At 35.3% G+C, this 26,818-nt stretch overlaps 1 protein-coding gene across 1 annotated transcript in view; it reads right to left on the bottom strand.

Annotated features, from left to right (window-relative positions):
* The window catches only part of LOC138706442 (serine protease 1-like), a 31,173-nt gene extending 16,147 nt beyond the window's left edge, over positions 1 to 15,026 (bottom strand). The window contains exons 1-3 of the mRNA XM_069835751.1: positions 14,867 to 15,026; positions 10,665 to 10,756; positions 2,522 to 2,625 (exon numbers count right to left, since the gene is read on the bottom strand). Of these exons, the coding sequence (XP_069691852.1) occupies positions 2,522 to 2,625; positions 10,665 to 10,756; positions 14,867 to 14,915 (245 nt within the window). The 5' untranslated portion in view covers positions 14,916 to 15,026. The remainder of the gene's footprint in view (positions 1 to 2,521; positions 2,626 to 10,664; positions 10,757 to 14,866) is intronic.
* Positions 15,027 to 26,818: the final 11,792 nt, after the last annotated feature.

Below are 26,818 nucleotides of genomic sequence, written 5' to 3'. Positions count from 1 at the left end.
GGATCCGCAAAACAATTTACAAATTTGTAAACCTTCGCCATTACTTATCTACTCATGTATTACGTTTGGTTTATTTAGCTATAGTTGAATCTGTTATCCAATATGGTATAACTCTTTAATGAAATTCTATAATAAAAATAGAATGAAATTTTTAGCTCAGCCACATGATCATAATACAAGACGAAATGAAATTCTTAAATTAGTTGAACCTAAATGTTTCACATCTGCTGCTTTACTACACAGTATAAATTATGGTCCACGTCTATATAATTCGATAATAAAATTTCATCCAGAATTGACTACTTTAAGCAATGAAATTTTCAAATCCAGAATTAAAAAAATTATATGACAGACTTCCCTGTATTATATTATGTATCCATGTATTGTAAAACAAGTTTATTTCTATCCTAAGTATATTTTTTCTATCTTATCTTGGTTACTATATTAACATGACCTGTACTAATTATACTACGAAACATAATTTAATATTAATCCACCAATCTCACCATCGTCTCTTTTTTCACTCAGTTATTACTAGTATTATTATTTACTAAATTTATTATCGTCTTTATGTGACCTTTTTTCTTAAGTATTTTGTATATAAATTATGTATATCTATGTAACGGAACTGTCCCCGAACACGAGCTTTGCTCTTTCGGGATATTTTAATGTAACGTTTTTATGTATATGTTATTAAATAAATAAATAAATAAATAAATAAATAAATAAATAAATAAATAAATAAATAAATAAATAAATAAATAAATAAATAAATAAATAAATAAATAAATAAATAAATAAATAAATAAATAAATAAATAAATAAATAAGTGAGTAAGTAAATAAGTAAATAAATGAATGAATAAACAAAGAAATAAACAAATAAATAAATAAATAAATAAATTGCATCATGTTTTTAAATGCCCTACGTGTTACTTCTTGCTGTCCTTCGTATGTCATTCAGAACCTCCCCCTCTCGTACCTCTCTGATGTTTGGAGCATGAAAATAGTTTTCTGTACCGTCTGTACTTATGACTCTAAGATTTTCCAAATCTGAATTAGTCGTAGCCTACATCTCGCATTACAGTTCTTGCGATCAGAACATCTTCAATATTTTCTGTCACCTTTTCAGTTTTCTTGATGATAATATATATTATCGTGGTGTAATAACATTGGTTTTTTTTACTAGAGATAATTTGAGCCATTCTGATATTCTACATTATATTCCACATTTTAATGTTATGGCAACGATAAACGATTATTATTGAAAACATTATTACATGCGATTTAATTATTAAGTGTGTAGGACGTTTAATTGAAACACTTTTTAATGGTTTGACCAATTTTATGTGGGACTATTTGGTTTGGGTCCTTCTTGGTTGGACATTATGTTAGTGGGGACATCTATTGATGACCCTTTTCTCTAGGAAAAAATGACTTTCATGCTCCATCCGCAAGTCTATCGTGCTATCAAAAAGGAGTGCGTTATATGGCAGTAACAATTTTTAATAGCCTCCCTATGGATATAAAAATGAAACTCAAAACATAAGATTATTTAGGGCCAAATTACAGAAGTACCTAATTTCTCACGCCTTCTATTCTGTAAGTGAATTCATGACATTCAACAACGCTTTATGAATATTTCTGTGTTGTATTAAGTATTGATACTAAAATTTTGTGTTGTACTAGTACACTATATTGTAAAAACTCTTCTGTTTATATTTCAACTAGACTGTGACAATAATTAAGACTTTGTAGTACTACTAAGTTTTTTTTTTTCGTTTGACATGTTCCATATTGTAGTTGTGAAGCGATGTACTAATACCATAGAATGTAAATAAATAAAATACAATACGTAAAATAAAGGGTGTCCCAACAGGAACGCTGAATTTAATAATGTGAACAAATGCGACAAAAAGATAACATAATAGATAACAAGATAATTGAGTAGTGTCCCAACGATGTTTTGTTGTTGGTTTGGCGCACTATTATTACTGACGCCAGCGTTCCTGGCATGTGTCCTTGAGTACAATGCACAGTCTGCGAGCATCTGTTGATAGTGTAGCTGAGAATGGTACCACCTCCTATACACGTCACGTCAGCATTCTGCCAACCACATTTGCCAGTCTTACTGCCCAGACTGCGGCAAAAGTAAGATACTCGCACTTAAGTTTTCCTACGCTAGCGTTCCTGTGGTGTGTCCTTGGGTACAGTGTCCAGTCAGTGAGTTTCTGTTGTCACTGCAGCTGAGAATGGTACATCCTCTAAATACACGTCACATCAACAATCTGCCAATCACAATTGCCAATTTTATCCCCCCCATTACTCTGCTACAAATGTAAGACACTCGCACTTAAGGTTCCCATTACTTATTTCACATGTCAAAAACGGTGGCGCGGCCTATATCTGTTCTGTTGTGTGTTTTTGTTGTACTTATTCACATCATTAAATCCGATGTTCTTTTTGGGACACTCTGTATTATTTTTTACAATTACTAAATTTCTTAATTCTAGTATCTTTACCTTTGAAAACAATGAGCAACTGTCACAACGTATGAGCTGTTTATCATTGCTCCTGCGCATCTATGTATGTATCCTTTCTCTTCTGTTTGGTATTGTATTGACACCTGCGGAAGAGAAGTTCAAATTAATTTTAATACAACGCATGTTTTTATAAAATATATAGCGAATAAAAAGTATGGAACATTGATTGTCGCTGTCCTATTTTTAATTATATGAAAATACTCTACAAACTAAAGTTATAGGGGATGAGAAAAAATTATATTTTGATCATGTTTTCAAAAACTGTGTATTTCATTTAGGTATAAGGAATGTGCCAAGTACTTCTTTTTTAAATGAAGCATGTACTTATTTTTCCATTTCTGGGTTCTTCAGGTCTCAAAAAATACAAAATATATAAAAATACGTACCAGTATATATTTTTATAAACTAAAAGTAACACATTGGCAACTCAGAAAATGAATATGAACCACTGAAGTTTAGCTACAATATTAATACAAGGTATAGAATTTAAACAAAGAAAAATCATTAAAAATAATTTAACAATATTCTGTTGTGTCACGTATTGTTATCAGTAACGGATGACGTGAATATGTTAGAAGAAAATCCACAAACTATGAAGGAAAACGCGAGAATTTTACTTGAAGTAAATAAAGAAATAGGTTTGGAAGTAAACCCCGAAAAAACAAAGTACTGCATATGATTATGTCTCGTGACCAGAATATTGTAACAAATGGAAATATAAAAATTGGAAATTTATTCTTTGAAGAGGTGGAAAAATTCAAATATCTTGAAGCAACAGTAACAAATATAAATGGCACTTGCTTACTTACAAATGGCTTTTAAGGAACCCGAAGGTTCATTGCCGCCCTCACATAAGCCCGCCATCGGTCCCTATCCTGAGAAAGATTAATCCAGTCTCTATCATCACTCCCCACCTCCCTCAAATCCATTTTAATATTATCCTCCCATCTACGTCTCAGCCTCCCCAAAGGTCTTTTTCCCTCCGGTCTCCCAACTAACACTCTATATGCATTTCTGGATTCGCCCATACGTGCTACATGCCCTGCCCATCTCAAACGTCTGGATTTAATGTTCCTAATTATGTTAGGTGAAGAATACAATGCGTGCAGTTCTGTGTTGTGTAACTTTCTCCATTCTCCTGTAACTTCATCCCGCTTAGCCCCAAATATTTTCATAAGAACCTTATTCTCAAACACCCTTAATCTATGTTCCTCTCTCAGAGTGAGAGTCCAAGTTTCACAACCATACAGAAGAACCGGTAATATAACTGTTTTATAAATTCTAACTTTCAGATTTTTGGACAGCAAACTGGATGATAAGAGCTTCTCAACCGAATAATAACACGCATTTCCCATATTTATTCTGCGTTTAATTTCCTTCCGAGTGTCATTTATATTTGTTACTGTTGCTCCAAGATATTTGAATTTTTCTACCTCTTCGAAGGATAAATCTCCAATTTTTATATTTCCATTTCGTACAATATTCTGATCACGAGACATAATCATATACTTTGTCTTTTCGGGATTTACTTCCAAACCGACCGCTTTACTTGCTTGAAGTAAAATTTCCGTGTTTTCCCTAATCGTTTGTGTATTTTCTCCTAACATATTCACGTCATCTGCATAGACAAGAAGCTGATGTAACCCGTTCAATTCCAAACCCTGCCTGTTATCCTGAACTTTCCTAATGGCATATTCTAGAGCAGTGGCCGGCAGATGCTGCAGTTGTGACGTAAGAGCCAGTCAGATCGCAAGAGCTTGGGAGAGCGAGCAGTTGAGTCGTATTAATGTTAGCACACACCAGCGCAGTGGCGTCAGTCAGCAGTAGAACGGGACTGTTGAAAACAAAAGGATCTATCTACATTTTATAGAAGATTTACCCAGGCAAGGTTCCCTCGATTGCATAGATTTGCTGCTAGGATGTTGAGCATATTCGGATCTACGTATGTATGTGAACAGTTCTTTTCTTGTATGAAGATCTGCAAACCACAACATAGAAACCACCTGTCTGATCTGAACTTGAAACATATTCTTCGCTTGTGTGTTAGCCAGGCTATGACTCAAAATATTGCAAAATTAGTACGCGAGAAAAGAGGAAAAAAATCTCGACAAAGCGTTTAGCTTGGGCACGGTAGTGACACAAAGTGATGGTGTGTTTCAAAAGTTGAAATATACTTTGCATACTACTCACCAAGATAGGGCCTATATAGTTTAATCTGTATATTATGTAGACAAATGTATGTTAAAAACACTGTTTTCAAGTTTCCGAGTAGATAAAGTGTTGCAGTACTGCTTAAATTATTTATTTATATGTTTGTATGTTTATAGCAGTTTCGGAATTTCATTTATATATGCAAACGCTTCTGCAAGTGGCTGTATTATGAGTTTCATATTATTGTAAGTACATTAAATTTGATTACAAACCAAAATATTTTGTTACATTGATTTATCACGGTTGTACAGTTTTGTTTTCGTACAAATGTATTGTAATTGTGCTGTTCCCATACTATCTCGGAAGAATGGATCGCGCTATGCCAGTGCATAGACCCGCACCACCACTGTTCAGTTGAAATCTCTCTACGCTGTGCTCAGTATGCAGAGATTTCCGAGCAAAGAGCAAGGCGGCTACGTCGTATGACGTCACAGAGCACGGAACATGCCGGTCACTGTTCTAGAGCGAAGTTAAAAAGTAAAGGTGATAGTGCATCTCCCTGCTTTAGCCCGCAGTGAATTGGAAAAGCATCAGATAGAAACTGACCTATACGGACTCTGCTGTATGTTTCACTGAGACACATTTTAATTAATCCAACTAGTTTCTTGGGAATACCAAATTCAATAATAATATCATATAATACTTCCCTCTTAACCGAGTCATATGCCTTTTTGAAATCTATGAATAACTGATGTACTGTACCCTTATACTCCCATTTTTTCTCCATTATCTGTCGAATACAAAAAATCTGATCAATAGTCGATCTATTACGCCGAAAACCGCACTGATGATCTCCAATAATTTCATCTACGTACGGAGTTAATCTTCTCAAAAGAATATTGGACAAAATTTTGTACGACGTCAACAAAAGTGATATTCCTCGAAAGTTACCACAGTTGGTTTTGTCCCCCTTTTTAAAAATAGGTACAATTATGGACACCTTCCATTGTTCTGGTACAATTTCCTTTTCCCAAATAGCAAGTACAAGTTTATAAATTTCGCTATATAATGCCCTTCCACCCTCTTGTATTAATTCTGCTGGAATTTGATCGATACCTGGAGACTTGTACGTTTTCAGATTTTCTATCGCAATTTCGACTTCTGAAAGCGTGGGTTTGGGTATAAATGGCTCAGCAGTTTGTATTTCAATTTCGTCCCGATCATTTCTATTTGGCCTATGTACATTTAGTAGTTGCGCAAAGTAGTTTTTCCATCTGTTTAGGATTGATGGAGAGTCTGCAAGCAAGTCACCATTCTCATCCTTGATCACGTTTACCCTTGGCTGATATCCGTTCTTAAATTCCTTTATACCCTTATATAAATCTCGAATGTTTTTATTCTTACTATTTGTTTCTACCTCATTCAGTTTTTCCTTCAAGTAACCTCTCTTTTTATTCCTAAGTGTACGACTTGCTTCCCGTCTTTCATTGAAATAATTATCTCTCTTCCCCTCAACTGGATCCTGTAAGAATTTCAATTTTGCCTGTTTCCTTCTTTCTACTACCATGCAACATTCTTCATCAAACCACGGTTTCTTTTTCTTAGTTTCATAATAACCTATGCTCTGCTCAGCTGCAATTTTGATACTATCTCTGATATTTTCCCACACGCTATTAACATCTAATTCTTTCTCAACTTCGTCGGAACTTTCTAAAGTGGCAAACCTATTCGAAATTTCGACCTGATAATTTTGCTTAGCTTCCTCGTCCTTTAATTTCAAAATATTGAATTTAGTAATATTAACTTGTTGCTCTACTCGCTTGGCTACTGATAATCTTTCTCTTAATTCTTCAATCACCAAATAATGGTCAGAATTACAGTCTGCACCCCTGAAAGTTCGAATGGGAAATGTTTGTTATTATTCGGTTCAGAAGGTTTTGTCATCTAGTTTGCTGTCAAAAAAGCTGAAAGTTAGAATTTATAAAACAGTTATATTACCGGTTGTTCTGTATGGCTGTGAAACTTGGACTCTCACTTTGAGAGACGAACAGAGATTAAGGGTGTTTGAGAATAAGGTTCATGGGAAAATATTTGGGGCTAAGAGGGATGAAGTTTCAGGAGAATGGAGAAAGTTACACAACGCAGAACTGCACGCATTGTATTCTTCACCGGACATAATTAGGAACATTAAATTCAGACGTTTGAGATGGGCAGGGCATGTAGCACGTATGGGCGAATCCAGAAATGCGTATAGGCCTAGAGTGTTAATTGGAGACCAGAGGGAAAGGACCTTTGGAAAGGTCGAGACGTAGATGAGAGAATAATATACAAATGGATTTGAGGGAGATGGGATATGATTGTTGAGAGTGGATTAATCTTGCTCAGGATAGGGACCGATGACGGGCTTATGTGAGGGCGGAAATGAACTTCCAGGTTCTCTAAAAAGTAAGTAAGTTAAGTTAAGTTAAGTTAAGTAAGTAAGTAAGTAAACAGTTGTTAAAAATGGCCCCCTTTACTGCGAAACAGTGCATAAGTTTATTTTGGAAATTGTTTAATATTTTCAGCAACACTGTTCGGTTGATCTGTTGTACCTCATCCCCAATTATTCGTTTTAAGTCTTCCAGGTCTCGTGGTCGGTTCTGCTAGATTCTTCACTTCAAATAGCCACATATGAAAAAAAAAAAAAAATATATATATATATATAATATGAGATCAGGGAGGCTTGGGGGCTATTCACATGAAATTACCGTTGTCATTCAATTGTTTTGTTTAGCTTTTGTCTGTTATTACTTAATTCATGACCTCTTATTTTTCATAGTGATACATTGATATAGGCACTAAAGGATTTCTTTTTATGTACACGTACATTGGGACCATAAGTTTGAGGCAATTGTGGCAAAATAATAGTAGATAATGGTAAAAAAATATGATTTTGTACGTTTTGAGTATTGAATCCGAAAATGGAAAAATATGTACATGATGTTATTTAAAAATGCAAACATCTTGGCACAACTTTTATAAATGGAAAACAAAGTTAAAAAACTTAATATTAACTTACGTTTTTCACCCATATAACTTTTATATTTATGTAGTTTCTTCATAAAATCAAAAATAGGAAAGCTATAAGCATTGTTTTATACGTTTTACCCCTGGGGTCCTCCAGTGGTTTGAAAGGAGCCCGCAGAACCAAGATGTATTTTTAAATTATACACTGTGTCCCAAAAGTTATGGTGGAGTTTCAGACAATTATATTCCGCTAAACAAAGGTACAGTATTTTTATAAAACATTTATAATATTGAAATAGAGCTGAAAAAGTTTTTTTATACACATTTATCTTAGTTATATGTGGGCTCCATTGGTGGCTCTGCAGTTTCCAAATGGTGTTTCACTTCCAATCATACACGATGAAGAACATTAGGAGTGACAGATTAGACATCTTCCCTGATTCGCTGTTTCAGGTGCTGAATGTTTATAATTCGGACACTGTAGACAGTTTACTTCACATATCTCCACAAAAAAGGTACAAAGGTGTCATGTCCGGCGATCGTGGAGGCCATTGCTTCCATTTAGGCCTACCCCTCCCAATCCAGCGATGTGGAAATCTTTAATTAAGAATATCTGTAACAATCTTGGCATGATGTAGAGCACCATCTTGCTGAAAGATCACATTGTTTTTGGAAGTCCTAATTGTCTGGCACATTTACGAACAGATTTCTTTGACTCTGAACAAATGCTCTTCGGATGGCTTCTACCGTTTCATAATTTGTTGATGGTGTCGGCCACCGGTGTGGCTCAGTCAGTTAAGGCGCTTGCCTGCCGGTCTGAAGTTGCGTTCGGGCGCGGGTTCGATCCCTGCTTGGGCTGATTACCTGGTTGGGTTTTTCCGAGGTTTTCCCCAACCGTAATGTGAATGCAAGGTAATCTATGGCGAATCCTAAGCCTCATCTCGCCAAATATCATCTCGCTATCACCAGTTTCATCGACGCTAAATAACCTCGTAGTTGATAAAGCGTCGTTAAATAACCAAATAAAATAAAATTGATGGTGTCTTTTAACTGTCTATCCTAACGACGAATGTTATTCTCAAGTGGTGGTTCTTCGTTAAATACGCGAAGAAATTCACGTCATACACGAGTCACAGATTCAAATTTTGCCAACTACAAAATACATTGCACTTTTCTCTGGACATCCATCTTGTTTAATTAATTGTAACAATGAAAATTATTCCATTTGTTCGATTGTTGCCGTCTTTTGTTTCCTGCAGTGTCTCAAACTTACAGACGAAAAACTTCGAGAATTTTATTTTTATCTGGCACCACCATGACTTTTGGGGCTCAGTGTACTTTGATTAAGCTTAATTCTATCACAGTCTAGTATATACAGTCACGAAGCTTTAGTTGTTGAGTGTACTAGGAACAATAGACTGTGCCGGCACTATTTCGCATTGTCTGATGAGGCGATAGTAGCGATCCTGATAGTAGCGATCCTGTGATTGGCAACTATCTATGGATGCGTATTCCCTATATATTGAGCTTCGTGACTGTATATACTAGACCAGACGTCTCCAAAAGCCTACTCGCGAGTAAGCCCCTGAACGGAACCAAAGCCGAACTGATTTCTATCAGCTTGCTGGAATATTTTGTTTTTCTCAGACTTTTGAGACCAGAATTTAAAAGGAATGAGTTTGCTTGAGGGACTTCTCTTGGGTTGCAAGTCTTGCTTATCTATCCGATATTTTTAGTTTTTTAAATTTTAATCTTCAAGGTCCAACTGTAACTGTCATCACCGTTCAGGATAAGACTGAAGCAACAATAAAGTAATTAAAGTTATGGTCTCGCTGAGTTGTCAACAGTAATCTCACTAGAGGTTTTGATTTATCTAGAGAAAATAAGACATCGAGTGGAATTTAATTGACTATTACACGATTAGAAGAAAGTATATAAAGGTTAGAAGAAAAAGTACTCTAATACAATAAAATATTGACTCGCTAAAATTCTATTTCACTAATGTTAGCTTCACCAAAACGTTTGAACGGAGCCGTCATTTTCAGTTGAATATCTATGCGGAAAACAAATGAAGTTCACAAAGCATGTTTTATAATACTGTAAAGAATTTGCAGTTTGAAATGTTGGTAAACAAATTAAAAAATGCTAGGGAAGTGATAAAAACAAACATGCTAGGGAAGTGATAAAATTGTAGCAATAAACAGCCATGATTCGTTGAAACACATCCTTTTTATTGGTCAAAAGTAGTATGACGTAGTAAAAGTGTAATAGTCAATCTAAAATTCGATCCATTTCCCGCCTTCATGGTTTTGTAGCATCGCATGAAGATGAATTCTCATCCGATATCTTTGAAAGTATAAAAGAGCAAGTATAGATGAAATGGAATTTTATCAGTATTTCTGTTTAATCCAATTGGATTATCTGATCTTGTTTGGTGTAAAAAGAGTAGATGTACTGTAGGCCTACATACTATTACAGCTGCTGTTACAATCAATGGTAATAGGAAATGGATTGACATTAAAATTAAGGGAATATTGTCCTTTCTGCAATGGGGGGGGGAGAAGCAATTATATGAAAAACCACTTCTTGGTGGCAAGTAATAGTTTGCCTGTCAAAAAAGAAGAGGGACTGTTAGAAATTTTAGAATTATCTTCTTATCTTTCACTGCAAACTCAGCATTCTCCAATCTTCCTTATTTTCCGCTTTCCTCTCAGTGTCCGCATGCAATCATGAAACAAAACTTAATGATGGGATTTCATATTGACATGTATTTTGAATCATCTTTCAAGGAACTAAACTATGCCAACTGCAAGGAATATCATCCACAGCAGAAATAGAAACTGAATTGTCACGAAACTTGCGACAATTAATACTGCGAAAATTTGTGTTACTTTCGTGACATTAGATTTTTTTTAATACTCGCTGGTAAGTTAGAAGTTGTTGTAGTGTGAAAAGGATACTTAACCACATAAGGAAATTCATCGAAAGCAGAGTCTTCACCTTCCGCTATTCTCGTCTCGGGGAAAATGTCCCCAGTCACTCCGTCGGTGAGTGTACCTGCACATAGTGTAAAATCTCAATTAATGCTAGTTTAAGGGGACTTGTACATGAACAAATGGAAATATTATAAATCTGATAATATTTAAACTGAGGTACACAAACATTTACGGACATAATTTGATGAAATTTTTGCAGCGGTATAATGAATAATTTAGGAATATATGTTTTTAAGAGATGAAACATAACTTTGAGCTACGTAGTTTTTATTGGCTACTATATACAAGTCATACATACATACATGCATACACATACATACATACATACATACATACATACATACATAGAGAATATACTATTTATCTTGACCACCCAAAATAACTTTGTACACAAGCATCAAATGAAAAATTGTTTCATAGAAAAGGTGTACAACTGAAAGGGGGAAATAATATTGATTGTCGACCTGGTTGGCGAGTTGGTATAGCGCTGGCCTTCTATGTCCAAGGTTGCGGGTTCGATCCCGGGCCAGGTCGATGGGATTTAAGTATGCTTAAACGCGTTAGGCTCATGTCAATAGATTTACTGGCATGTAAAAGAACTCCTGCGGGACAAAATTCCGGCACATCCGGCGACGCTGATATAACCTCTGCAGTTGCGAGCGTCGTTAAATAAAACATAACATTTAACATTTAATACTGATTGGGAGGCAAACTTGCAGCATTATTTATTAATTAAATACGAGTACTAACATTGTTTCTTCAAATGGTACTATGTATTTATTATTCAGTATTTTAATTAAGCTTGTCAAGACCTGTCCAAAAATGTATCACAGTGGGTCATTCTAATAAACAGAACGTTAATAAACGGAACGTTATTCGACGTCTTACGGCGTGGTTCCTGTGTGTAGTACGTACAAAGGAAATGGTTTGACTAAGTTGGTGTAAACAATATGTAGCAGACCTACACGGTAGATACCCAGGGTTGTGTAACCCATCCACGTAGCTTTGGTTTACAGTAAACAAATGAAACCAAATGTAGCACAGACCACTCAGTCAGTCATCAGTGCTCAGCAGAATAAAACCAATTGAAATATTGAACAGTAAATACATCGTGTTATTTAAAGGAACAGTGTTACTACTCGTATCTCATTAATAAATAACGCTATAAGGTTGCTTCTCCATTAGTACTTATTATTTACCGTTTTCAGTTGTACACTTTTTGTATGAAACAATTTTTATTTGGTGCTTGCGTACAAAGTTATTTTGAGTGGTGAAGGCAAATGGGACACTGTATTTACATATGTGTGTGTAAGAATGCACAACTCTCATAAATATGTAAGGAGTTTGAAGATTTTAGTGGTAGTTCTTAATAGTAGTAGTAGTAGTAGTAGTAGTAGTAGTAATAATAATAATAATAATAATAATAATAATAATAATAATAATAATAATAATAATAATAAATACTGCAATGATCTTTTTCTGCGATTAGTTACGTAAAAAATTTCATTTACTTATAAAAAAATTTTCAAATTGAAATTAATAATTTCTGTAACAGTACTTCAAATTCTTATTTTCATATCATAATAATAGTCTCCTTTCAACGTAGTTGAATTCTGAAATTATACACAACATTTGTACTTCCTGACATAATTTATTATTAATTTATTTTTGAGGTGTGTGCAATATAATGCAGATTTAAAAATAATCTTTCACGTAATATGCAATACCGAGTAGAGGAAAAATAACTATTCATCTTAAACCTTATGCCTCATAACGTGAAGTATTTCTAAAAGACCAAATGTAAATCTATAATTACATAAAAATATGGCTGCAGCATTTTGTACATTTACAGGTTAAATATTTGCAAAGTTGTAATGATTTTTCCCTGCTTTCATGTACAAGTTTTCTTAAGTTTCTTATAAACACAATTTCGATTACTATTTATACAAAACTGGTTCTTAACATTTTCACTATTGACATAATTTTAACAATGCAGGACAATACAGGGCGACCCATATTTATATCCAACTTTTAATCAATATTTCATTGTATTAGAGTAGGCTACACATAAATTATATTACATGAGAGGATCAAATTGGAGTGAAACAGTAGTACAGTCATTGGGATTACTTTAAATTGAACGTGAGCACCAGAATTTGCTGAACATTTTTCCAGACGTGGCTGAAAGTTCTGTACTGCCATCACAAACGTATCATTTGGCACTCGACCACACTTTCTTCGAATTACCGCTTCTAAAGTAATCACATCCAAAAGTTTCCTGGCGTACGCCTTTTCTTTAAGGTGTCCCCACAGAAAAAAGTTCAATGGTGTTAAATCTGGACTTCTTGGAGGCCACTCGACATTCCCACAGCGCCCGATGACTCGTCCAGGAAACGCGTTGGTAAGTCATTCCCGTTTTATGAACGCAAAATGGGGCGGTGCACCGTCATGCATGAAGTGCACAACGCCAGCATAATCCCAAATAGATACGATGGGAAGGACCATCATACACAGATAGTTTTGTCGCCATGGTTACTGCTTCAAGATTTATTTCTTTATACAAAACATTGTTCGGTATATTTTCTAATTAAATGCACTTATTTCGGGCCGCACTAAAAATAAAATTAAATTAAAGCTTCATTTGTGCTTCAAATAGTATGGAACACGGTACATTTTAGTGGTGGAATGGGTCACTTAACCTGACTGTGTACGTGACTACAGTGCAAAAAAAGTTGGATATAAATATGAGTCGCCCTGTATATAGCTGGCTATTCGTACCCAATGGACTTGAGTTTTTTCCCTACCAGCTTGTGTATGAGTGATTGACAAAAGTGTTCTGTCATTTCAGTTTTTCCTATCATTTTTCTTGGTGGTACTGTTGGTTGTTTAAGGGCATATGGTCGTGAAAATGATAAAAATTTAGATTTTTTCTACTTTCTTTTTAAAAGCGTGCCTTTCTGAACAAGAATATTTATAATTTATATGCCTTTATATGCGAATTCAGTAAGAAATAAAAAAAAAAATGTATGAGTCTCGTATTTGCCACACTACCTTTTTAAATGCCTTTGCTGCAGTTTTATGCAGTCTATTTCTTTTAACTTTTAGGTACACATAGCATGTGAACTATTAAACCTAGATATCTGAAACTTTGCACACTCTTTTATGACTATAATCCGATGATAGAACTGTAGAATTTTTAGCATAGCTTCAAAATTGTGCTAGTTTATAAAAAATTATGTTGGGTTAATATTAATTTTTTAGTAAAAAGAATTTAAACAATTATTAAATTACTAAATGTTCACCAAAATAAATAATTCTAGAGCTTTTTATAGATCTGAACCTGTTTAATGAGTGGTAAACATTTGGAAGCATTGTGGTACCAGTAGTTTTACAGTAGTGTGTGCCTATGTAATGGCATGTTTCAGCAATTCCTTGGAAAATTACTCGATTTAAAAATATCTCACACCAAACTAGTAATCTAAATCTATTGAAGTGCCTTTAATCTGAATCAGTAAAATTTGTAAAATTCTGTCTTCAATATTATGGTAGTTAGAGTGATAAATGTTTATACATCTTGATTATACAACTTTTAGTGAACTAATGTTTGACATTCCGCAAGTAGCAAGAATTTCTCATTTTGATCAGTATGTTACAGAAACGCGACATAGCACATAAACTTGAAAAGTATCATATACTCACAGTGGCAATGTGAGAAACATACATTCTGAGGATGACCCATAAATAGGTCGAAACATGTAAACAAGGCACATTAGAATTTAACACAAGAAATTCTTATCATACATATTCCGAAGATAAGTGTTTGTTGTAGATTTCACATCATTTCACTGCATGCTCATGGTCATCATGACTATATGTCTATAACGACGCTGTATCAACTAATAGGCTATTTAGCATCAATGAGATTGGTGATAGCGAGATGGTATTTGGCGAGATGAGGCCGAGGATTCGCCATAGATTACCTGACATTTGGCTTATTGTTGGGAAATCTCGGAAGAAACCCAACCAGGCAATTAGCCCAAACGGGAATCGAACCCAAGCTCGAGCGCAACTTCTGATCGGCAGGCAAGCGCCTAAACTGACCGAGGTACTCTGATGGCTATTAGATGATGATAATGATGACGATGATATATAAACTAAATTATTTACTTACCAAGATACAAAAGCACAAGGGTACCAACAAATGCAACAAACTTCTTCATGTTCTTGCGGCTGAAATCTTGATAAGTTCGGTCTGTAACACTAAGCAGAGTGCTTCTCGCTTGTAGCCAAAGTGAGATATGAGGTATGTAGTTATCTATTTATCTTGTTCATGTAGCAGATAAAATTGGACTTTATCTTATATCACTATAGAATAATTATTTCCATCATCGTCATAATAATAATCATCAGCATCTGTGACATCCAACTTCAAGAATTAGTCTTTTGCTCGTTTTGTCGTCACTTTCGTGGAACCGTGAACTAATGTTTGACATTCGCAAGTAGCAAGAATTTCTCATTTTGATCAGTACAGTACAGAAACGCGACATAGCTCACAAACATGGAAAGTATCATATACACAGTGCCAATGTGAGAAACATACATTTTTAATTTCCTTGTCGAGAAATGAGAACGGATCTTTTAGAAAAAAGGTCGATTGAGTCCTTTCATGATTAATATAGGAATTAATTAGTTTTATAAGTTGTAATAAGTCATAATCACAATCATCATCAAGGTAGGCTATTATAGTCTGTTGCGCCTCATAAAATTTTATTCTCCCATCTCAATTTGGGTCTTCCCCATCACGACGTCTTTATGGTTTATATTGATATATTTTTTTCGTTAATGAGTGTCATCCATCCATTCGATACATTTTAACCACTTCTATTTTTTGTTTTCCCCGTTGTAATAAAGAAGGATATGATAATTCCAGTAGAAATTTGTGGAACTCTAATGGAAAGCTGTAGTTTGGTTACATACTGTACGCAACCGATCTGAGATCATGGTAGTGGTGCTTGTTACTTACTTTACTTTTAAAGGCTTCTCCACTTTATAAGCTGTTGCCTTGGATTCCCTTTTTCCATTCTTCTCTGTTATTCCAGGATCCGTCTTCCAGGCCTCTAGCTCTCATTGCTTCTGTAATTCTTCCCCTCCACATATATCTAGGCCGTCCTCTTTTTATTCTCCCAGGTGGAGACCAATTCAATACTTTCTTGGGCCACCTCTCGTCTGACATCCGTTGCACGTGTCCAAACCATTGTAGTTGTCTTCGTTCCATACGGTCGATTATATTTTCTTGTAGGTTAAACTCTTCCATAATAATGTCATTCCTAACCTTTTGTAGACGAGACACCCGCAAGCTACGTCGTAAACCATCCATTTCCACTGTTTCAATAACATTTTTTTGTCTTTCATTCAATGTCCAGCCCTCGGCACCATATGTCAGAATACTTCCTATTATCACATTTGAAATCATCAGCTTTGTCTTATGTGTTATGTTCCGACTGCAAAGGACTCCATTTAACTGCTTTATAGCAGAGCGGTCCTGAGACACACGATTTTCAACATCTCTCTCACATGTACCAGATTGATGTAGTACTGATCCCAAGTATTTAAAATGGTCCACCGCCCGAATTACACCATTCTCTAAATTCAAATTTCTACTTTCTCCGCCGACAACCAGATATTCTGTCTTTGTAAAATTAATATTTAGACCTCCTGATTTATAACAACTTATTAACTTTTCTGTCATGAATTTTATGTCATCCCTTTCTTGTGCCATGATGACCTGGTCGTCTGCAAAAAGTAATGAATGGTGCTTGTTATGATGATTAATTGATTGTAGGAGAGGATCCCAGGAGGAAGTAAACTAAAAATTAGTGTAACGAACATATTTTCTCATTGTACTTTTTAGATGTCTCGCAACAATTTAGTTGCAGCATCATGTTGAGAATATTAGCCTCAACATACCACGTGACATAAAAATCACTTTCCAAAACAGTATTATTTTTGTATGACAAATGCAGGCATAAACTATTTTCTTTGGAATAAATCTCTTAATTATCAAATTATATATTCAAATACCGTACATCACCACAGTATTATTACATTAAATTACCCTCATGTAGGTTTGTATGTAAAGATGACTGTCATAAGTACAATTGCACAGTGCACTATCCCAAATATTGAAATTGTGTTCCATTTACTTAAAGACAATCAGATAAGTGAACTATGTTACTAGTCAGAAGAGAAGGAAAAGAACTGGCCACCCTACCCCATTATCTCACGAGCGATGCCTTATTGGCGTCACTAATGATGATCCAACCAGCCTTCGGACTACTGGCTCAACATACATACATGAAGACAGTGTCTCACTGGATCCTGATATTCCTCTGTCACTCTTGAAAGTATTTGTGAAATGTACTGGATTATCCTTTGTTTCTACTCATCTAGACTATAGGTGTAGGCTCTATCTGAAAAACATGCTGTTTCACATATCTCCACAGAAAAATCTGTAAGTGTGAGGTCTGGCGACCGTGGAGGCCATGATTGAGGTCCACCTCGTCCAATTCAGTACACATCGAACATGTTATTTAATCCACGCAAGACACTTTTTTGAAATTAGATTTTGTGATTAATATGGCCTTTATGGTTTTAACTGAAAACTAATTCCTTTCGTCAGACCAAATTGAATTCAACAATGAAAACACTCTTTCTGATGATGCATTGGTGCCAGGTATTCCTAACACAAAACTTACAATCTTAATTAGTCGACCTGGTTGGAGAGTTGGTATTGCGCTGGCCTTTTATGCCCTAAGTTGCGGGTTCGATCCCGGACCAGGTCGATGGCATTTAAGTGTGCTTAAATGCGACAGGCTCATGTCAGTAGATTTACTGGCATGTAAAAGAGCTCCTGCGGGAAAAAATTCCGGCACATCCGGCGACGCTGATATAACCTCTGCAGTTGCGAGCGTCGTTAAATAAAACATAACATTTAACAATCTTAATTATGTTTTTAAAACTAATGTATTTATCTTTCATAATGGAATAAAGGAAATATTTTAACAAAATTTAGGGAAACGGGACGCCATTTAAAAAAAAACGGGACATTTGCCGTCCCGAGCATACTTTTCGCGGGACAGGGGACAAGAGGCTGAAAAAAACGGGACGTCTGGTCACTCTAACCTAAGAGAGATATTTGACTTAATTTAACTTTTGTCAATTAATATTTGTAATATTGACAATTAATATTTGAGGAGAAAAATTCGCTCCGGCGCCGGACAAATTAATAAATCTGTAATATTAATTTTTTGTCGTTAAAAGACAAATACTACTGTTATATTAAATCAAGTGATTGTAAAGGGAAGAGAATATAACCTGCCTACATATACTTTATTTGGAGATTATGAGAATTCTTACTATCGAGTAGATATATTTTTTTAAATATCAAACAAAATGTTGATTTAAATTTAGGCCTAATTAAAGCTTTTAAATCCCAATAACAGGAAACTCTTTTAGCTATAAAATTGGAAAACACGAGAAATGAAGGATTAATTAATATTTAGGATTACAAGACTGTGGGCCTTTTCCATTCCTCTTTCATCAATATTTCTAAGACAACAATTAGGCAAACTTTACACGCTATCGATCAGATTTTAATATTAAATACAGATGATTATTTGTAACAGTTCTCTTCATTTAACTGACCCGGCTGAATTTATACAGAATGTCGCACATTTCTTTTACACAAAACATATTTATTTTTATTAAAGTACATAGCACAAAAACTTTATACTACAGAATTAATCATTCATCATCATCATCATCATCATCGTCAGTAGACATTTCCACTCACAAGTAAACCTTCAGGTGGGGTAAAAAAACAAAGACTTACCTTTATTACCATTCGATTAAGCATTAAAAGCAATGCAAAATACGTAAATTTTACAACTCGAACGCAATGAACACCAGAGATCGCGACCAATCAAGATCAAGTTGACATGGTCTACTTAGATTGAAAACAACTATACCACGCAGCAATGCTAGACGCGTGAGCGAAGACAGTACTGCTATAGACGCGCTGTTAGCTAGTTTGTACCTTGCAGTTTATTATGTAATGTTATGTGCAGTGAGCTGAAGAAGATGAACCCAGTGAATATAGTGATTAAAATTCTGGATAAACTAAAAGAAGAGGGTTATAAGGAGACAGACTGTGAAATGTCGCGGAAGGAACTTGGAGTTGTTGATGATATATATATATATATATGACTTATTAAAGAGTTATGAATCGGAAGCAGTTGAAGAAAGTCATACTCTGGACATTGATGAAAATGAACCACGAAATGATGATAATGACATGCCTCATGTACGAGAGTGGGAGACTGAAAAAACAAATACTACGTCAGAAGAGGAATCAAGTACTTCACAAAGTTCCGGTTCTCAATACGCTCTGTCCCCTCCCAAAACATCCCGAGTCATTGACTTTCAAGAAAAATGTTAGGTAATAGAGTATTGGATTCTGCCAGCTGTACCGACAAACAAAAAGAAAAAGTTTAACCATAGGTCAAGGAGCAGTATGAAGCATAAATTCATGTGGTTAACACACGAAAGTCAACTCTACAAAATGAAGCAAGCTGCCGAACAACAAAACGATGTCATGAATAAAATGAAAGAAGTGCACCGAAGAACATTTGAGGAATTCTGTCTGCGGCGGTCGTGGAATGAAATTGTAAAAGAAAGTGACATAAAAAGAATTGCACTGACAACAGCTCGTGATTTATTAGGCATAGATCAGAAATACTTCAACGCAAGTCCTACTTGTTTGCATCGCTTTAAAAAGCATTATAAGTTTGTTAGCCGAAAAATAACATCATATGTAACAAAGCGTCAGGTACGCGAACAATCAACAATCAATCCAAACCTTCAGACGTGAGTGCGCACCACTTATGGACATGCACGATGATGATCATGTGTTTAATGCCGACGAATGTGGGTTCCATAAGGAAATGCCTTTCGGCAGAACATTATAACGTCAAGAAACCAGTAAAGTGTACGGTGTCGTGCAATCCAAAGGGGCAAATACACATTCCTACACTATAATGCCGGTGGTTTCTAAAGCTGGAAAACTGATGCCAAAGTTACTACTGATTCTCCAAGAACCGAAATGTATACGTGCAAGAGTTGGTAAACGCATTTTCCAGAGTGACAACCTTGTAGTAAAATGGACGTCGTCGGGAAAAATGACCAAAGAAATATGGATAGAATTTTTACGAGAAATATTCCTCCCTAATTCTTCAACACGCAATCTTCTGCTGTTAGACTCATATGGTGTCCACTGCAACTAAAATATAATTAAGCAACTGTTAGAAGAAGGGGACTATGGTCTTGAAAAATTAGTAGTGAAAATCATACCACCAAATACGACTTATGAATTGCAACCTTTGGACAGGTACTTTTTTCGAATGTACAAGCATATGATTCGACACATTTCTCATAATGTAGATTTTGATGATTCATCTGATACATTACAACAACGCAACAATATACTGTAACTGCAGTCGCTTGTTTACCAGCAGTTTCTTTCTCCACGATTCCAACAGGCGCATGGGTATGGTTGGGCGTTAGCTGGATTGGGATCCAGAAGTGGACGTTTTCAAAACACTACAGAGTACTGTATTCGAAATGTACAAGGAATATGTACGATTTGTGCAAAATCAGCCTGTATAAAGTGCGGGTGGTGTACTGACAATTTGTGTTTCCAACATTTTTTTGTTAGCTATCACTGTTGTGCGACATATGTTTCTGGATAAAAACAAATCAGATTCTAGAATACGATGCGTTAACTAACATGATGACCACATCATCGTTTTCCTTCTTATGCATTAATCGCTAGTTGAAAGTGTGTTTCCTTGCTGCTTGAAGCCTCGTGTTCTGCGCTGTGTATCGCACTTGTTAATTGCAGTCGAGTTACGAAATTTTAGGATTGCCCATATTTTATTATGCTGATTCCAAAAATATAAGTTTCATTTTCATTCTTTTTTACCTCAGGTGAAGGTTTACTTGTCAGTTGTGGGTCGTGTCAGAACATAGCCCTCTCCACAAAGTCCTGTCTTGCCGCAATTCCTCCTCTTGAATCCTTTCCCAATCATAGTCTGTCTATTTTCAATCTATGCATGGTTGATATAACGATCAGAATTAATTATTATAGGCTGAAAAATGTTTTCTAGGGAATAAAACGTTCAATATGACCGCCATTTTTCCTCACAACATCTTGCAAACTAACCCTTATGTTCCGTCACCACTCTTCGATAGAGCACGGCATCTTAACAGTGTTGTGAATAAACAGAACGTTCGAGTCTGGGCGAGAGAACATCCTCGCATATTGCACGAAAAAGAAGTGTATGGATCGCGATTTTGAGCCATGGAATCATCGGTCCATTTACCTTCGATAAAACCGTCAACCAGGTTCGGTATAAAGCCAGATTGGAAAATAGGTCTCCCTATGCAAACGGAGTGGTGCACACAGGATGAAGCCGGTCTACACACTGCGAACACCATTCTTGATTTTCTACAAGAGGCGTTTGATGTTCATCGGTTTCCTCAAAGACATGAGGGCAGCGAAATGTGGCCGCCTCATAGCCCGGACATTAATTCATGTGACTACTTTCTATGGGGTTCCTTAAAGAGAAAAATTGTTCCATAATCTTGTTTCGAAAGTCAGCTATAACGCATGAGGGATCATCGTATTAAACAAACATTTCGCCTTTACTGGTTGGATGATAGTTTATCTCTGTTGAGACATGTGGACGTTAGCTCGAAATCGGCTGGTCGGCCGGGAAGAAGTGGTTTTGACTAGCGTATGGGATCGATGTCCACCCATACATCATGAGGAATTTGAGTACTGGTAGTTAGAAGTAGCGTAATCCGGTTTAGGAAGCCAGCTATACGGCTTTAGAGATCATCGCGCTAACCACACGTAATCTCGTACTGGTTAGACGAGCGTTCACTTTTACTGAAGCATGTGTACGTGAGGCCAGTGGTCTTTGCCGTTCATACATGGGTTGTCTCGCCACCGACATAATTCTAGGTTTAAATGTGTACTGAAACGAACGTCAGCTGTGCAGTATTGATCCATTCTATCTTATCATGTTCCATTGCTTCATAACTTATTTTCCAATTTTTCTACAGTGTTATCTGCTCCGATAAAATCTATCAAGTTCAGCCAATTACTTACGTAGTTTTCATTACAGTTGTTTTTCACTGAGAGTGAATTCTACGGAGAATTATTCCAATCTCTCTTTTATCTTTCTGAGCTTAAAATAAACTTCTTGTAATTGACTACCGAAAACTTACATTTTGTCTTTTATATTTTTTGTTGCTTATCCAACTTTAATTTTGCAGATGGCATTGTCCTCTTAGCAGCATCAGCGAAAGAATTAAAAAAAAACAGTGACTGAAATTTATGAATATACTGTAACATCGTAGTAGGCCCCACACTGAATAAAAAAAATAAATTGATGACAAACGATATCGAAGAATATGTAGTATATAGGGGAGAGTCGGGTAGTATCGGACATCGGGTAGTATCGGACAGTGCGTTTCTTTCATCTACCACCATATGGTAGTACCTGAATCACATGGTTACATTTCTCTATGCGACATCACAGAAACGTAACCATGTCAATCAGGTACTATCATCGTGTGGTAGATGAAAGAAATTCACTGTCCGATATTACCCGATGTCCGATACTACCCGACTCTCCCCTAGTAAACAATGGGCATCTACATGGGTGACTCAAAAATATAGCTATAAATTAATTGCGGTATTATTATTATTATTATTATTATATATAAATCTGTGACCACAATAATGTGTCTTGATTATTAGTCAAGTATAAATGAAATCACATCAAACCAATATCATAAATAATTATCTCATAAAATTACCACACAAACAAATTAATTAAAAACTTATATCACTAAGGTTAAAAAATCATCAATATCATAAAAAGACCTGTCAATCGGCCAACCATAAATTCGTTTCCGAAAAACATTCTTATCTAATTGAAATAGTTCCTTGGGACATTTATTATATACCCTACTTTATAAGATATACAGTAAATTCATAATTCTGCTTTGATTTTGTTAATCTTAATTTGGGTATATTACATAGATCTTGTTGTCTCGTATTGTAAGTATAAGTATTATAGACACAGACGTAAATATTGCAGTGAAAACTCCACAGTCATATTTGAAGTATTTTTCAAGTTATCATATGTGAATTTGTTAAAGCTCAGTCCCAATAATGAAAGACAATATCTGTAAGGTTGGGAGAAGGGAAAGGGTATGTGTTATAATATGTAAGAAAGACATTCCCGATATTTTGTTTCTTTTCGCTGAAATTACAAAGAACCACGACCCGTTTTCTGCCCAATCCTATAACCCATAATTATCACTATCCGTATATTATTCGCCATCTTCCGCGACAAACCAGCCATCTGTTTCGTAAGTAGCGGACACGGGCGAAGATTCTGCCCTCTGTTGGAAGACATTAGATGTAGTTATGGGTTACTGCGCGAAATACGTGGGAATGCCTAGGGAAAAAAAAAAACGATATTATTTTTTCAAATATCCATATGAATTGCAAATACTTTTTACATTATTTAATTATCAATTTATATTCAAAATCCACATTTACTGTTTTAAAACTATAACAGTAATTTTATAGAAGGATTTAATATTCATAAAATTTTTCACATAGAGCATTTGAGTTTCTTGCTGTGAATTTTATCATAGGTTATTGTTAATTCAAAGCTTCTATCGTCGTTTAATACATCCAATCCGCTATTTTCGTTCAATATAATGGCATGTTTTTACTTACGTTGCTAACAAATTATACCGTATATGCCCCAGATTTAGAGGACCAGGATTTATGATTCCTCTGTGTGGGTTTTCATTAATAATTTGTGTTATTATATTATTATTATTATTATTATTATTATTATTATTATTATTATTATTATTATTATTATTATTATCGCTTCATGCATGTAAATTAATGAATCACAGTTTCTTCAAATAATTATGTCAAAAGTGACGTTAATTTCCGTACTAACATATAAAGAGAAAAGATGACAGTCTGTAAGATAAAGTGAAAACAGATACCGGTACTTCAATGAATGTGTCTACAATTACGTATTTATGATTACCTGAACAGAGTGGTGACGCATGGTTCCACGGTATGGTGATAGGCCTATATTGTTTAAGACAGCACGAAAGATACAACAAGTTTCTCAGTACCTCAGATGGCAAATTCATTATTTTGCGTGTAGCATATTATATTGTGAATGTAACATATTATATTACATGAATTTTCCATTGAAAGTAAGAAATTAAAATTTTGTTGACTTAGTGACTTTTGAACATTCTATATCTTAAAAAAAAAACAGTAACCACAGTGCAGTGTGAAGTTTTTTTTAATATTTTAATTTTAAAGTATAACCTTCCAACGTATTTTTAAAAATTGAATAACTAATTATGTTAAAATTGACACATATTTCTTTTGTGAAAACAGAAATATTCGTTAGATATTTGTTTCAAATTTATGCATAATTCATTTAATTAAATATTGTTACCAAAAGAAGTAAAATCATTTGAATTATTGTGTTCGCTCTTTTATTACACTCATCTGAAAAGAAATGTCAAAGGAGAAATTAGTCTGAAGGGTTTCAAGAGTTCAGAAAAAAGTGGGATTTCTAACCTTATATCGAGATTTAATATTATCTTCGATGTGCCGGACAGTTGGATTTATAACCGTGTATCGAGGCTTAATATGTTCGATGTGTCGGACAACTGAGGTCCCAACATTCTAAATGTCCTAAGTGCCAGGAGCAACTTTCTGGGATATTGATGAAAAAAACACTGCGAATTGCATATTGAGATACTTACAATACCTTCTTTTGGCGCACGAATGAGTCGCTTATAGTTGAGCTACGACAAAGACAATTTAATGTAATATTTTCACAGGGGTAATACTCCCTTAGATTGAATAAAATGGAACTTAGCACAATTAGAATGTTAGGTCTTCAATTGGGTTTCTAACCGTGTATCGAGATTTAATTTCTTCGATGTGTCGGACATTTGAGTTTCTAACCGTGTATCGAGATTTAATATCTTCGATGTGTCTGACAGTTGGGTTTCTAACCGTGAATCGAGATTCAATATCTTCGATGTGTCAGACAGTTGGGTTTCTAACCGAGTATATGGATTTAATATCTTCGATGTGTCTGACAATTGGGTTTCTAACCGTGTATTAAGATTTAATATCTTCGATGTGTCTGACAGGTTTCTGACCGTGTATCTGGATTTAATATCTTCGATGTGTTGGACAATTGGGTTTCTAACCGAGTATCTGAATTTAATATCTTCGATGTGTCGGACAATTGGGTTTCTAATCGTGTATCAAGATTTAATTTCTTCGATGTGTCGGACAATTGAGTTTCTAACCGTGTATCGAGATTTAATATCTTCGATGTGTCTGACAGTTGGGTTTCTAACCGTGAATCGAGATTCAATATCTTCGATGTGTCAGACAGTTGGGTTTCTAACCGAGTATATGGATTTAATATCTTCGATGTGTCTGACAATTGGGTTTCTAACCGTGTATTAAGATTTAATATCTTCGATGTGTCTGACAGGTTTCTGACCGTGTATCTGGATTTAATATCTTCGATGTGTTGGACAATTGGGTTTCTAACCGAGTATCTGAATTTAATATCTTCGATGTGTCGGACAATTGGGTTTCTAATCGTGTATCAAGATTTAATTTCTTCGATGTGTCGGACAATTGAGTTTCTAACCGTGTATCGAGATTTAGTATCTTCGATGTGTCTGACAGTTAGGTTTCTAACCTTGTATCGAGATTTAATATCTTCGATGTGTCTGACAGTTGGGTTTCTAACCTTGTATCTGGATTTAATTTCTTCGATGTGTCGGACAATTTAGTTTCTAACCTTTTATCGAGATTTAATATATTCGATGTGTCTGACAGTTGGGTTTCTAACTTTGTATCGAGATTTAATATCTTCGATGTTTCTGACAGTTGGGTTTCTAACCTTGTATCAAGATTTAATATCTTCGATGTGTCTGACAGTTGGGTTTCTAACCTTGTATCGAGATTTAATATCTTCGATGTGTCTGACAGTTGGGTTTCTAACCTTATATCGAGATTTAATATCTTCGATGTGTCGGACAATTGGGTTTCTAACCGTGTATCTGGATTTAATATCTTCGATGTGTCGGACAATTGAATTTGTAGCCGTGTATCAAGGTTTAATATCTTCGATGTGTTGGACAATTGGGTTTCTAACTGTGTATAGAGATTTAATATATCAGCGGTCGTCAGAACAGTGCACCCTCGGGCTAGTGTCTCTTACCCTCGGATAAGACATTGCACTAGGGTGCATCCGTGGCTGCTGGCGGGTATGCTTCCTCCCTCTCCCTTCTGCACGACGGTGTATATTCAGATACACTCCTTACCCGTTACCCATTTCAGCGAGTTCTGACGACCACTGTACTACACTATCACCTTCACTTTTTAACTTCGCTCTAGAATATGCTATTAGGAAAGTTCAGGAAAACAGGAAAGGTTTGGATTTGAACGGGTTACATCAGCTGCTTGTCTATGCGGATGACATGAGTATGTTAGGAGGAAACCCACAAACTATTAGGGAAAACACGAGAATTTTACTTGGAACATATAATAACCAATGAGTTAGGTTTGGAAGTAAATCCCGAAAAGACAAAGTATATGATTATGTCTCGTGACCAGCACATAGTACTACATAGGAATATAAAATTTGGAAATTTATCCTTTGAAGAGGAGGAAAAATTCAAATATCTTGGATCAACAGTAGTAAATATAAATGGCTATTGAGGGGAAATTAAACACAGAATAAATAATGAGACATGCCTCTTATTATTCGATTGAGAATCTTTTTTCATCTAGTCTGCTCTAAAAAATAACTGCAAGTTATAATTTATAAAACAGTAAGTTATATTACCGGCTATTCTGTATGGTTGAACTCTCACTTTGAGAGAGGAGCAGAGATTAAGGGCGTTCGAGAAT

The sequence above is a fragment of the Periplaneta americana genome, chromosome 9 (assembly GCF_040183065.1).
Source record: "Periplaneta americana isolate PAMFEO1 chromosome 9, P.americana_PAMFEO1_priV1, whole genome shotgun sequence".
Taxonomy (NCBI): Eukaryota; Metazoa; Arthropoda; class Insecta; order Blattodea; family Blattidae; genus Periplaneta; species Periplaneta americana.
Note: the sequence above shows the minus strand (reverse complement) of the source record. Positions and strands in the feature narration are given on the sequence as shown.